The 13,681-nt window shown below is 40.2% G+C and overlaps 1 protein-coding gene across 1 annotated transcript in view; it reads right to left on the bottom strand.

The window, feature by feature from the left end:
• KBTBD12 (kelch repeat and BTB domain containing 12) overlaps positions 1-13,681 on the bottom strand; it is a 29,151-nt gene that overhangs the window by 13,458 nt on the left and 2,012 nt on the right. Inside the window, exons 2-3 of the mRNA XM_010168593.1 lie at positions 13,414-13,681; positions 9,825-9,975 (exon numbers count right to left, since the gene is read on the bottom strand). The exon at positions 13,414-13,681 is cut by the window's right edge and continues 2 nt beyond it. Of these exons, the coding sequence (XP_010166895.1) occupies positions 9,825-9,975; positions 13,414-13,681 (419 nt within the window). The remainder of the gene's footprint in view (positions 1-9,824; positions 9,976-13,413) is intronic.

Here is a 13,681-nt window from a genome sequence, read left to right on the forward strand (position 1 = left end):
TTTGGTTCAGTTCAATATTTGAATTCGAAAACCTTCACTGGGTTTGGTTTTCAGCTCCTTTTCCTTACTTGCCCTAATACCTACAGACAAGGTCCTAGCAGTTTGTATTAGACTCCCCTCAGTGTGTGCCTAAACAAGGCTAGCATACAAATGCTTTCATCATTAGCTTAACACTCCCAACTAAGCAGCATTTGCTCTGATGGGCTCCTCCTCTGAAGCTTCATTCACCTAAGAGAGCTGAGGTAGGGAGTAATTGTGGTCATGGAATTTTGCTAATCATTTCCATGCCAAAAAGGGAATTGTATGCATCGTCACACTGAGTCTTTCTCATGATGGAGTCTCACTGAGTGATTCCTTAGGACTACTTGGAAACAAGAATTTACTTATTGTATTGTTCTTTAGGCCAGGAGCATTATCTTCTTCTATGTGGTGTTCTCCACTACTCCTTAATGGCTTATAAGTGAGGTGCCACTCTCAGGACAGGACACTATTCCCCTAAATTTATCCATAGAAGTTTTAAGGGCTAATCACATTTTTTAACTGATAAGGCTAATCACAGAATCATAGAATGGTCGGGGTTGGAAGGGACCTCTGGAGACCATCTAGTCCAACACCCCCTGCCAAAGCAGCTTCACCTAGAGCAAGCTGCACAGTAGATAGCTTATCACATAGTCTTTCTGATTCTGTAGGAATCTTCAGTAGAATCAGAGAGTACAGCATGCAAGATAATTTGCTACCAGGGTATGTACAGCGCAACATACTGAAAGCAGTTTTAACTGGGAAAAAATAGTATTAAAACTCCTCACAGACTAATTTGACCTGTTCAAAAGACAACTTTGTGGTGCCAAAGACAGACTGCTGCTGGTTATCCAGCTAGCTTTTTTAAAAAATAGCCCAAATGTTACTGTACACCACTGAAGAATATGCACTCACCCAAAGGAAAAGTCTTCATATGAAGAATGAAAGAGCACCTTGTTCAACCAGAGGAATGAATGGTACCAGTTCGAGAACACATGAAGCATGTCAGAGTCCAACAGCAATAGTTTTGCCAATTGCCTCAATATTTCAATGGGGGCAGTGGACAAAACGCCCCAGAACTCTTCTAGAAGCATAACTGCTGTTTGTTTCTTAGTGCATTTTTATTGCCATTTTCTAAATTGAGTGACTGTAGGGCACGGTAACTTCAGAAAGAACAGAAATAATCAGGTACAAAACTGTTACAGCACAGTCAGTGACTTCTTGCAAAAAATCACAACCATTACCAGTTAATGAAGACATTCAGCCACCAGTCCAGGGGATTGGCCTCCAAACATTTTTCCTGTATAGTTATTAGAAAAGTAATATTTTGTGACCTATTGGAGCATCTTTTCAAAAGTTTAAGAGCCACCACATATTTTCAAGCATATTTGAAACCTTTATTGGATAGTTTAAGCAACTTAAATTTGACCTTTAATCCTGTCATTATCAGAGACAGTCCTGAAGATACAAAGTATCTCCATTTTATTTACGTCCTCCACAGTCATTTCATATAAATCCAATTTCATGTTCAATTTACAACAAGGGCAAAGCTAAGTCCTCAGCAAATAGAAAATGAGAAGGAAAAATCAGAGGGGACTAAAGTTTAATTTTCAAGCTTAGAAAAACAGTATTCTGAAAAATAAGAAATCAAGAACTTCAATCTCCTCTTCTAAAGCAATGCTAACACTGAAATATTGCTAACAAAGAAATCTGAGGATATTAGAATCTACCAGCACTGCTTTGCCATGTTCCCAGATGTAGTAGTTGAGAAATACTCCTGGGAGACAACCCTCTTTTTCATCTGTGGAAACTGATGTCTCGGGCTTCTTCCCAAAGAACTGAATACACAAATCAGCAAAAAAAATTATCTCAAATTTAAATCAATTCATATCTGCAACTGAGTGGAGGCATCTCACGTTAACCAGGCTATCCATCATCTACAATATATATACCATGCAAGACTTCAGGCTGGGGAAAAAAGAAAGATTTGCTGTGTCAGACAATTGAGGCTGCTTTGTGCTCCCTCACTCACGACTCCAGATCCCACTGCCTTCTTCATCCAGATTTATGAAACCATTAGGAGTGCAAGTTGAGACATCTGGAATTACAGTTAAGACCATTAAGATTGTCTTCATTTAATGTTCTCTGGGTAGAGCAGCTGAACAACTGAGTCGATGCTCTGCTCCTACAGGAACCTCTGCCATATGGGGGTAACCTATAAGAGGCTGAGGCAGAGTGGAGTGAAGAGGGGAGAGGGTTGTAAGTCACCTGGGGGAGACTCTTGTGACAAGCCACCTGCCAGCAGCACATGAATCTGTACTTGCGATGGTACCTTAAACCACCTATAGATGGGATCATTAAAGCACACGTGCTGGGGTCCCAGCCTCCTGGGAGTCACGGCAGGTCTGCCAAGGGCAGCAATTGCTATTTCCATGCCCAGACTGGAATGGATGCTGGGGAGGGTCCTTTATTAAGCCACAGTCACCTACCTCATAACGAACAGAGCAGGTGGATTCAACACCACCTGGCTCAGTTCTCTGCATAAAGCCCAATTATATGTCCTCTGTGCAGGGGCAGATGAATTTCTCACTGGGAGTTTTGAACATTTTTGTCATTTCCACATTCATCACACAAGAGGATTTAATCCCAGACCTCAGTCTTCCCTGCCCCTTGCAAATACATCCTTTCAACATGTTAGGCTTTTTACATTATGCGCTTTCCCTGGGAGATATTTCAGATGCAACTGAAGGACTGAAAAAGCCACTGAAGCCACCTCTGTGTTCCCAAACCCATTAATGCTTGAGAGCTTTCCATATCACGCTTGGATGACACTGCAATCAAACATTCTTTCAAGGGCACTCTGTAAGCAGTGTTTCTAATGGTCTTTAAATTTGAAGTGAAGCTCCATTAGTAAAATAAATATATAAATAAAATACATGATCTTTATTAAGAAATCAGGATAGAGAAGACAAGCCTTTGATGCAAGAAGGCAAAGCAGGGTAGGTGATGTGATTAGCACTTCTTCAGAATTTCAATGAGGTACAGTTCCCTGCCTTGCTATACCCACACACTGCTCATAGCTGGCTGAAGGGAAAACATATTGCTTTGGCTGAGGTCAACTGCCTCTCCCTTGCCCCGTGCTCCTCTGAGAAGACTGAATGCGATTTGAGTCACCACATCAGTTCTAATAACAGAACACCCTTCCAGCACTTGAAGGGGAACGTCTGTAACGGCAGTGAAGCAATAAAGAATCACTGATAACAATTAGTTCAGCAAAAGCAAAGGAAATAAATGCCTTAGATATACCCACATGTATCTATAGGAGTAAGAATGACACGTAGCTGATTTGCAAGAGATAGGGAGCATTCCTACCTACATGTACCCAGTAACTTCACCCATGTCACTGATACTTGTAAAAGCAGGCACTGGTGCAGAGCAACGGCACTTCCAAGTCTCATCCACGCCAAACTCTTACGCAGCTACAGGCTGCTCTTATGCTGCCAGGCAGCTGAGTCCAACATGGACAATTTTTTTCTCCCCAGGATAGCCACCCAGATCCAAGTCTGGATTGCTCATTGCACAGACAGGATGGCTGACCAAAATGACTCTTACAAACTGGCTGGTGGTCCAGATAGGACTGAAAACAGCTTATGTACACCACAGAGAGGGGCAGGGTGATGGTGACATCTGAATATCAGACTTTGTATCATTTAATTTGGTTCCCCCACTAGCAGACAGCTGAAATTAGACATGAGCTACCATCTCGCAGCCAGGGCAGTCTATCAGGGAGCAACAAGAGCAGAGTTGCTCCCAAAGGGAAGGTGACCCAGGTAACACTCACCACCAGGATGCAGCTCCACAGAACCAAAGGCAGGCAACTGCAGGAGGTCCTACCAGCAGCTGTCAGGCAAAGGCAAGGTGACGAGAAAGGGCTGACCCCCTTGGCCTGTGTTTAAATGATGCTCCTGGACCTATGGGCAGTAGGTGTGGGTGGAGGCCCCAAGTGATGCTAGTCAGGATGATCAAGACCTATTAGTGCCCTCAGGGCACTGACACTGTAATTCTTTATCATATAATTAAGTCCTTAGATCACAATCCCAAGTGACATGTATTCTTACTAGCACCTCTTTGAATTTTTATCAAAGGAACCTGGGAAATGGGTGAAAAAAAAGAGGAGTAATTCTCCAACAAGAAAGTGAAATCTAAGCTTTGCCTCCCGTAAAATAATTCACTATTAAATTGATCTCTGGAATGCACAATGGATTTAATAGCGCTAATCTCTTATGTAACATTTCCCTTCATTACTCTTTAACAGCACTCAAGCTGAGAGCCTCAGCACTTACGTTGCGCTCAGTCCCTGCAAAGCAGGGCTGCATAGATGGCTTCTCGGAGAAATAAGGGAGCAATAAAGCTAAGCCCTGGCAGGCACTTCCAAAGATGAAAGCGAGAAGCACTGTCATTCTTTACTAACACAGAGCAAAGCAGATGAGGTAATGCAGCTTGAAGAAGACACAAGGGCAAAAGATTGATTAGAAGCAAGGCTGAAAAAACAAATTATTATCTTCCTAAACACAGTCAATGTTTCGGTTCCAGCTCCTTCTTTTCTCCTATAATACCTTGTTCTCATTTCCTTTGACAATCCTTAAGAGAGTAGAAAGCATTTTTGATCTCATCTATTACAGCAAATTTTTGCCTTTTTTGTTCCTCCCTGCAAACAAGCACTACAGAGGCTGTTGCACAGGTATAAAAGAGCAGAATCAGGCCCATGAGCTGCTACTTGTCAGAAGTCCAAAGCATATTTATAAATAGACATGTTTATTTTAGAAGAAGGTGTTATTCAAATGTGCAGTTAATACTCAAGCATGAAAGCTAAAATGCCTCCTTCCAGCCCCTCCTACACACACTTTCCTTTCCAGAGAGACCCCAAAGTACTTATTCAAATAAGTATTTTATGATCGAGACATTTAATATTTAATTGAACCTCATTTAACAGCTTAAAACTTTTAAAAGAAGCTCTCAGCACAAACTCGAGGGAAAAAAATGAAGTTGTAAGAGATGTTATGCCAGGCTAAGGAGGATAAACAAAAATTCTTTGATTCCTAAATCTTCCCTAATAGGATTTCTCATTTAAGTCCTTCTATATGTTCTTATTTATAAAGCAGGAATTATATAACATAAAAGCAACACATGGTTAAAGCTGTCATGGTGATACAACACTTTTCACCAGTGACCTGTATTTCAGAGACAGTAGTTCTACTGAATGGGTTTTAACATGAGCTAATGAATATGGCATTGAAATGGATTCATTTGGATAAATTTTCCTAATTTGTACGTTGGCTGTAATAAGTTTTCAGAGACTTAGCTGGAAGGATATTTTTTTAAGCAAGAGATTAAAATGCATGACCTCAAATAGAGCCCTCCCGTCTGGTTTGCTTCCAAAAGTGTCTCAATTGCCTCTGTCATTAAGAACACAATACTGCTCTTTCTTGGGCTTTCCAACGAATATAGTTATGTTCCTGGGAAAATATGGAGAGAAAGAGCTAAGATCAGTCAAATAGGATGAATAGGAGAAAGGATTTTGAGCCTTAGGAAATGCTGTTCATTTACTTATGAGGATTATGTACACTGTATAAATAGCATAAGATTCTCTAGGAACATTACACAACAAACAGACAATTATATTGCAGAATTGCTGATTAAGACACATGGTACAGGTTCCTGAACAATGCTGTTACTCAGACCAAAACTCTAATCTATTTCTCATTTTCCTCCCATCAGTGTGACTCTAGAATAATTCCATTTAAGTCATTAGGGTTTTACACACTGGAGCTGGCAATTAGGCTGGGAAGAGTTTTTGGACAGTGACTATGTACTCTCTGTTCTGTGCCAAAAGGACTTTTCAGAAATTAACACTTCAAAGACTAAGCATCAGATTCTGATCTGGGTTAGAACAAAATGAGTCTGACACAACTGAGACCAGCAGACTACTCACTACAGATTTATACCTACATGGATGAGAGCAAAAATTAGACTTGTATATCAAAGAGTCTGCTGCTGCATCTTATTCAAAGCTAGTGTTCCATCTATGCTTCTTGCTTCATATTTATGATAGAAATTGCATTCATACATCAGAGACATTAGAGAGAATCAACTTTCTCTGCAGTGATTTTTCATTTATGCTCTAGAGTCCCACCTAATCCTGAATGTGCCGACACCTGTATGAACTGTACAGGAAGACAGAGATCCCACCTGAAAGAGCCGACAAACTTACTTCACTTGAGGACTTTGTTTTCAAGAGTTGCTTGAAAGAAGTCTCATCTCCCTGCAACACTACTTTATATACCCAGCTAGAGCTATATATTTATTTATTTCATGTTTTTATCTCTGGGAAGTGGGGCTTGGTCTGGCATACAGAAGGTATCTTGCATTTACCTGTTTCCACCTTGCCTCCCTCCCTCTCCTTCCTCTGCCCCCAGTAGCACTCAGGTATATGGTTCAATGGGCATGGTGATGATGGGTTGACAGTTGGACTGGATGATCTTAGAGGTTGTTTCCAACCTTAATGATTCTATGATTCCTAGGTGGGTGCAGACTGCAGGAAGCCCATGGAGACAGTGCACCAAATGTGGTGAAAAAGTATGATATGAAAAGGAAAAAAACCCGTATGATATGAAAAAGTATGATATGAAAAGCAGGGGATGTCTGTGGGAATCCAAGCATTGCCATCGAGCATGCTTCTGAATTGCCCCTTCATCAAGTGTCCCATGACTGGGGCTGCATGGCAACCTGTTAGATGTTCAAGTTCTGTGCACACATACTTCACCATGAGGAACCCCATTTGGAGTGAGAAGGGGTATAAAGGGCAATGGTAGAGACTGCACAGAAGTCTCACTCTTGTCTGTAGCACAAAAGCTTAGTCATTGTGCTTGAGCATAGATATCTCTGGTATCATTACATGAGGACAACCTATGAGCTGTGATCCTCTTCAGAATGTCTTTTCAAATAAATCACCCCTGACAGTATCTTTTCTAGACTCCCACAGTGCCTGACATTCCTTGTGAAACAGGGTGATGATGTTTGAGAGATCTGCAGCTTTGAACAGCCTGCATTGGTTTTACCGCCCTCGTGACAGTTGCCATTCTTTGGTCTGTCACTATCAACCTCTGTTCTTTCCATTCCCATTCTCTCCTGAATGTCATCTGCACGATCAAGCACCACATCAACCAGATTAAGAGTGCTTTCATTGCCTCTCAACACCATGAATTGCCCATTCACTCTGCCAGGGTTACCATCACAATTGTTTCCAAAGGAAAACTTACCCACCTCACAGCCCAACAGCCTGAGGACTCACAAGGTAACAAGAACTTGTCACCATGAATAAACCACAGAATGCAGCTTTTCCATGTGAAGTTTTAATTACAGTTGGCAAGTGTGAGTTTACAGTTGGAGATGAGGCCGTGTGTGATATCAGCAGAATAAGATGCCAATATCAGTGACTGTATCACTGTTTCCAAACAGAAATTGTTTGGAAATTGCTTCATCAGTTTGAGAGGCTCTAGAAAATGTTTTAATCTCCTCTCCAGAATTTTCAGACTGTGATGGTTACATTTGCCAGCCACATTACCTTCTCAATTTTAACAGATAAATCTTCATTTTCACCCATCCAGTTAAAGGTGGATTTAAACTAGCATATTCCAAGGTAGAATTTGTTGACAAATCATTTTTGTCTCAGTGTCAGGTTTGTCTTTCAATTAAAAAATTAGCTCTAATATTATTTGATTTCCTAAGGAAACAAGACTCACACAGTTACCCTCACTACGTGTGTGCTATCTGTGTTTACATCATTTTGTCTGCCTCTCATGGCTTTTGAGCCTGTTGGCCCGCTTCAGCCAAATTTTAGAGACTTATGGGCATGAAAGTCCTCACAAGGTTTGTGAAAATAGGCAATCCAGAGTTTGTGAAAACAGCCCAGACTTAGGCCAAAATATCTTCCGTGCAACTAATACTCATGGTGCCTGATGGTGACTCACTTGTGTTTACACTCGCTGTGGTTGCACCCTGAGTGGACAGAGCATCAGAACAGACACAGGCTTAGAAATGCAATGGAAGAAATAGCACAACCTTTCTCAAAAATCCACTCCCCGGAACAGTGTGTTAGCTTAGATACCTTTGGTATAAATTACAAGCAATTTTGTTCATTACAATGGAATTACTCCAGATCTACACTGTCAAAACTGAGAACAAACGCTGCCTTTATGTACATTTAGTAGCAAGAGTGAAGGGTCCAGTGCAGCAAATTGTTAATCACAGGACTGAGTGCATTGGTTCCTTTAGGATTGCTCGAATAAGGACTCCTCACGGGAAGGTGCGTGAACCAACAAGCTGATGGAGACTCAACAAGAGCCTGTTCTAGCCCACATGCTGATCTGATTGTTAACAAAGATTTTCTCACAAAAAAGTTATTGGTACTGGCTTACACGTAAGAAAGAATTCGAGGCAATGTTCAGATCCCTGAATACTGCAGCAGTGGCAGCTATACATAATAAAACGATGCTTTTCATTATTTATGTTAGAAAAATGCTTGTGAAGGTCTGTCAGATCATGAACTTTCCTCAGTGCCACTTAAAGAGGCACTTTTGAGATTAAATACTGTGCTTTGTGTTCAATCTGTACATTTCATTACTGTAATTGCTCAGATATGCTTCTTGTTTTCTGAGATTTTGAGGGAAGAAAATGGATGCAGTTTTCCTTATTAGCCACTCCTTTTCCTTGTCTCAGCATCAGGCTTGCTGTGAAGATAAGTACTTTACAGTTATACACCTCTCTATGATTATACCTTCTATCTATGATTATATCTTCTCTACTTCTTTTGGTCAGCTTTCTGGCTCCTATTCTCCTTTCAAGATGCCCCTTCAAATTTTTTCCCATATTATTCCAAATGTGCTCAGTGCCTTTCTTCTCCATTTGCCTTTCCCGGCCTTACTTCATCATTTTATCTTCAGAAAAATCCCTTGCTTGCCACCTTCTGAGGTGTTTGCTAGTGTTCTGAAACAGGTGATGTTCTTTCTCTTGGCTTGGACAGAGGTTGGGATGGGGCCAAGAAGGATAGTCTTTGCGAAGAGAGTCATGTTATGGATGAGCTGCATAACTTGGGACGTGGATGGGGATCATTTTGGGACAAAAGATTTTGGGGTAGGAGATTACTAAACTCTTTTACACAAGTCTTAGAACTTTTGGTCAAAATACAGTTTTGAAACAAAAAAAATTGAGATTATTCCATCAAAAAATGACAAAATGAAAGACAGATTTTGCAAAAAATGCACTTCATTGAGGTGGGTGGAAGAGACTGATCCATTGAATTTTATTAGAATCCACAAATAATGTTGGTTTTGACTGGGAGATCCAACTTCTCTTTTTCCCTGGGCCATACCTTCATGACACTGGATATGTTCCTTAGCTTTTCACTGCTCACCTCTGAAATGGTGCTAATGAGGCTTTTCTACCCACCTGTTACAATTCATTATTATTTATGGCCCACACTGATACCCCAAAAGTAGTTTAAAAAGTGAAGTATATTACATTAATCCAGAACACTAAACATTAACTTAATTTAATCTACATAAATTAAGGAAGGAAGTAATGATACGAGGAAAAAAAATCACTCTAGAAAAATACTATCCATTTTGTCCAACATACTTTGTCCTACAGTACATAGCGAAGGGTGAGATATTTCACTTTGCAGAGGCAAATTGCTGGAAAGAAGAAAAAGTCATGGTGCTATCAGTTAAAAATCTGTTTCCTCTTACCCAAGACATAAATCTCGCTGTTGACTACGGCTGTGCTGAAGCGGTATTTGGAGTACTTCATTGGTGCACCTTCTGTCCATTTGTCTTGGCCCGGGTCGTACCGAAACGTTCTGTTACTTAATCGATCCGGCTCATCGTCAGGCAGATCCATCTGTATGAAATATGACAGCCATATAATAATACAACATTTGGAGCCCTCTGCACATGCCTGCATGCAATTAATCACAGCAGACAGCTGAGCAGATAAATAACATAAACACATCAATTATGGCTGCAAAGTGATTCATACTCACTAGGGTTTAACAGCACCCAGGACTTGTGGCTGGGAGTAGGCTGTGGAAGGCACATGAATAAAAGGGCATTCATATTCTGCAGCAATAAAACTGAGGATTTGGGTAATAACAATACATCCCTGGGCCTGGCTCTGGCAGAACCTACCCCTTTCACAAGGCTGTTGTAAAGTCCTAATAATAACATAGGGAAAACCATTCTATCTGACAGTTTTTCTTCCTGCTAAAGGTTGAAATCTATTCCCGCTGTTACTCAGACCGTACCCTGAGTCTCAGCAAGGTATTTTGCTGGCTTTCCTCAGGCCTATGCATATATATATATAATTTATTCTCAGTTCATTTGCACATTTATTTAGTCAGCCTAACCAGAGTAATGTTGTTCAACTGCTGTAACTTCTCCTTCAATGATTTTCATTGCTCCTACTATATCTTTGCTGCCAAAATACTCTTTTTATACTCACTCCTACTCCTCTTGTTCTCTCTAATCTTCTTCCTCTTTCTCTGCCTGTCTAGTGTGATGCAGGGAACTCGGATTAAGTTTTCTGGGTACAACAGCCATGAAAATAAGCAGTAAATTGTGGGGGGAGGATTGTGAAATATTTTGGAATGAAAAGTTTCATGTAGAGAGAGTGAGAAGGAGAGAACTACTTTGCTTACTTGTGCTGCTGTTATATGTGGTTTTGCTTTGCGTGTTATTTTTCTTTCCCAAAAGACCTTTCCAACACTGATGTCACAGATAAGATAGTAGAAGGCAAATTAAAAAGTAAATATATAGCCCCTTGGTTACTCCCTGTAAGTGCCTAGGGGCATGCTCTTTCCTCATTGTAAGTGTGAAACACTAATTTATTCACTGAAAGAGGGGTGGCTGTGTATTTTCAGCACAGAGTAAGGATATACTCAGGAGTAGGCACTGTCTGACATACTGAAATTCACATCCTGCCTCGTTTTTGTGGTCACATTCACCTCAGAACACAGAGTGCTCTTTGTGTAGAAAAAACTAACAGTCAGCAGCCCTTCTCAGTGTCTCAAGGGTCTGAAACCTTCCTCTCAGCCTCACCAAACACCTTCTTCCCTTTTAAAAGCCCACAGTTACTAAGGCTGGAGTCACTTGGGTTTTTAACTCTGCTGGCATCAGCAAGGCTGGGCCAGTGCTGAGCCAGAGCAGTGCTGCGAGTCGAGCCCTTGCCCTCCTAAGCTGTCATTTTATGTCCTGGCTTGACTTTGTCTTGTTTCAATTACAAAGCCTGAGTGGGAAGGGAACATGTATTTATCTGTCCTGTAATGGACATGTGCACTTACAGCTCTGTCAGGGCTGTGTCCTTAGTGTTTGTTCAGGACTGACAGAGCATTCCATGCTGCTCAAGCACAGGGACAACTCTTGGCTTGATGAAGTGATTTGCTTTCACAGTGCAGCTGTGGTAGCCCCACATATACAATCACCACATCCAACAGGTGAGCATGGGAGATAGGTGACACCAGAGGAATTCAGCACTCTGCAGTGCTGGTCTTAAAGCACTTCTTTTGAGGGCCTTAGCTAATTTGTTCTGATCTGTTGAGGTACAACCTAATCTTACAAAACTATGGGTTTTAATAAATTACTGTTAATCTGCTCCTCTCAAGTCTATTTATATATGAACTCAGACTTCCATGTATTATTACTGATAGTACTGGTAGGCAGGAATCCACTTCAGGTGTTTTCTGGGTGCCTGTTTTGCTTTTTGTTGGCTTTTTTTTTAAAAAAAACAAAACAAAACAAAACCCTATTCTTGGCTCAATATTTCTGACTTGTGTTTCTAAGCCACTTTTTCCCCCCTTACAATCTGTTCTGGAGAACTATTAAAAAAAGACAAAACTGGTTGTCTGACTTCAACATCTATCTTTGTGATATAACATCTTTCAGTTCAAGTTTTTTTACGGACAGATTGTTTCTACATTAATTATGTTTTCATATTTTAATTCATTAAATAGCAAGATATCCTTGCTCAGTTGTTTCAGTATCAGAAATACTCCGATTTTTTGTTGTCTCCTTTGGGGACTCCTGTGCTCAAAACATCCATAAGAGGTAGAAATCTTGTTTGCTGAACACATCTCACTTTTAAATACTTTAAATAGTAATTTATTTCAAGAGAACACAAACCAATGAGATGTGATGACAGTCTGAACATATCGCCATCAGGAATAAGGGTTACAGATGCTCTACTCCATTGTCAAGTAAATGTGGGGCTTTATCTGGAGTGCTCCAATTTAAACTGCACCAAGCAGTAAATAAGAATGGGTTACACACCTAAAAAAGACCTTTTGCACTGGAAGCAACAGGAGAGAGCAAGCACCATCCTGACATCATCTTTCTTGTAGCATAGCTCTACTGAACATGGTGTCTGTGGCTCTGCTGAAAATTCCCATTAAAACTTTACATGGCCAAGCAATGCCATTGAAACAAATAATGGATTGATTATTTGATTGTGATTAAATTAATTATTGATTATTCAATTATTAATTGAATGTGATTTCCAGAGAATGCTTTGTCTTTTCACTTAAAATACAATTTAATGAAAAGCAAATAAATGAACTTTTTGTTAACCAAAGTTTCCCGAGAAATTGAGGCGAACTTTAGATTTCAGCTATAAATCTAACCCTGAAATTTACCTGTGTACACACTTTTTGAAGACAGGGCTCAGTTAAGGGCCTCTGTATGATTTAAATACCATTATTCACTGAAACCTAGAAAAATCAGGTGGACAGTATATGAAGGAAAGGCTGAAGTGAATCCATTTTTCACAGCCTGTGATAAAAAAGTGGCAGATGAGTAATAAAACCCATCCTAGTTATTTAAATTCAAGGTTTTCTTGAAAAAATAAGGTATTTAACACAGTAGCTATTTTAATATAGCTATTTCATTTTTTAAAGTGTTTAAAATATTTAAATATTTTAAAAGTATTTAAACTTCAAATATTTAAATATTTTAAAAATAATTTAAATAGTACAGCAGCTATTTAAAATGACACAGGAGAAGTCTTTTAAACTCTTGCTCACTGTGCACATCTCTATGACAAAGAACTGCCCTTCCTGAAGTTATTAACAGTGAGGATGGTATAAGATGGATATTACTTCTCTCCACCCTGTTTGGTTTTCCTAGAGAAGATGTTTAATCAGAGGAAGGTGAGCAATTTATTCTTCTGTTATCACTGATGTACTTTCCCTATGCAAGCACCACCATAAAATTACACATCATATAAATTAAGCATAGCTCTGCTTGTTAGTAAACAAACAAAACAAAAAGAACCAGCACATTTCCTAACCTGTGGTGTCCAGCCACCCAGCACGTAGAGCTTATTCTTCACCGTCACCACCACATGGCAGGCTAATGGCACAGGAAGAGGTGCCGTGCTTCTCCAGGTGCCTTGCTCCATGGAATACTTCTCCACACAGTTTGTGACCAGATACTGATTTTTCACTTTCATTTGCCCTCCTATTACATAGAGATCATTATGGATAGTGCCCAACGCATAGAGTTCACGGAGCTCAGTGCTGCACACGCTGTGCCAAAACTGGTTTCCTTGCTGGTGG

This window comes from Antrostomus carolinensis, unplaced genomic scaffold (genome assembly GCF_000700745.2).
Source record: "Antrostomus carolinensis isolate BGI_N321 unplaced genomic scaffold, ASM70074v2 scaffold8740, whole genome shotgun sequence".
NCBI classification, from domain to species: domain Eukaryota; kingdom Metazoa; phylum Chordata; class Aves; order Caprimulgiformes; family Caprimulgidae; genus Antrostomus; species Antrostomus carolinensis.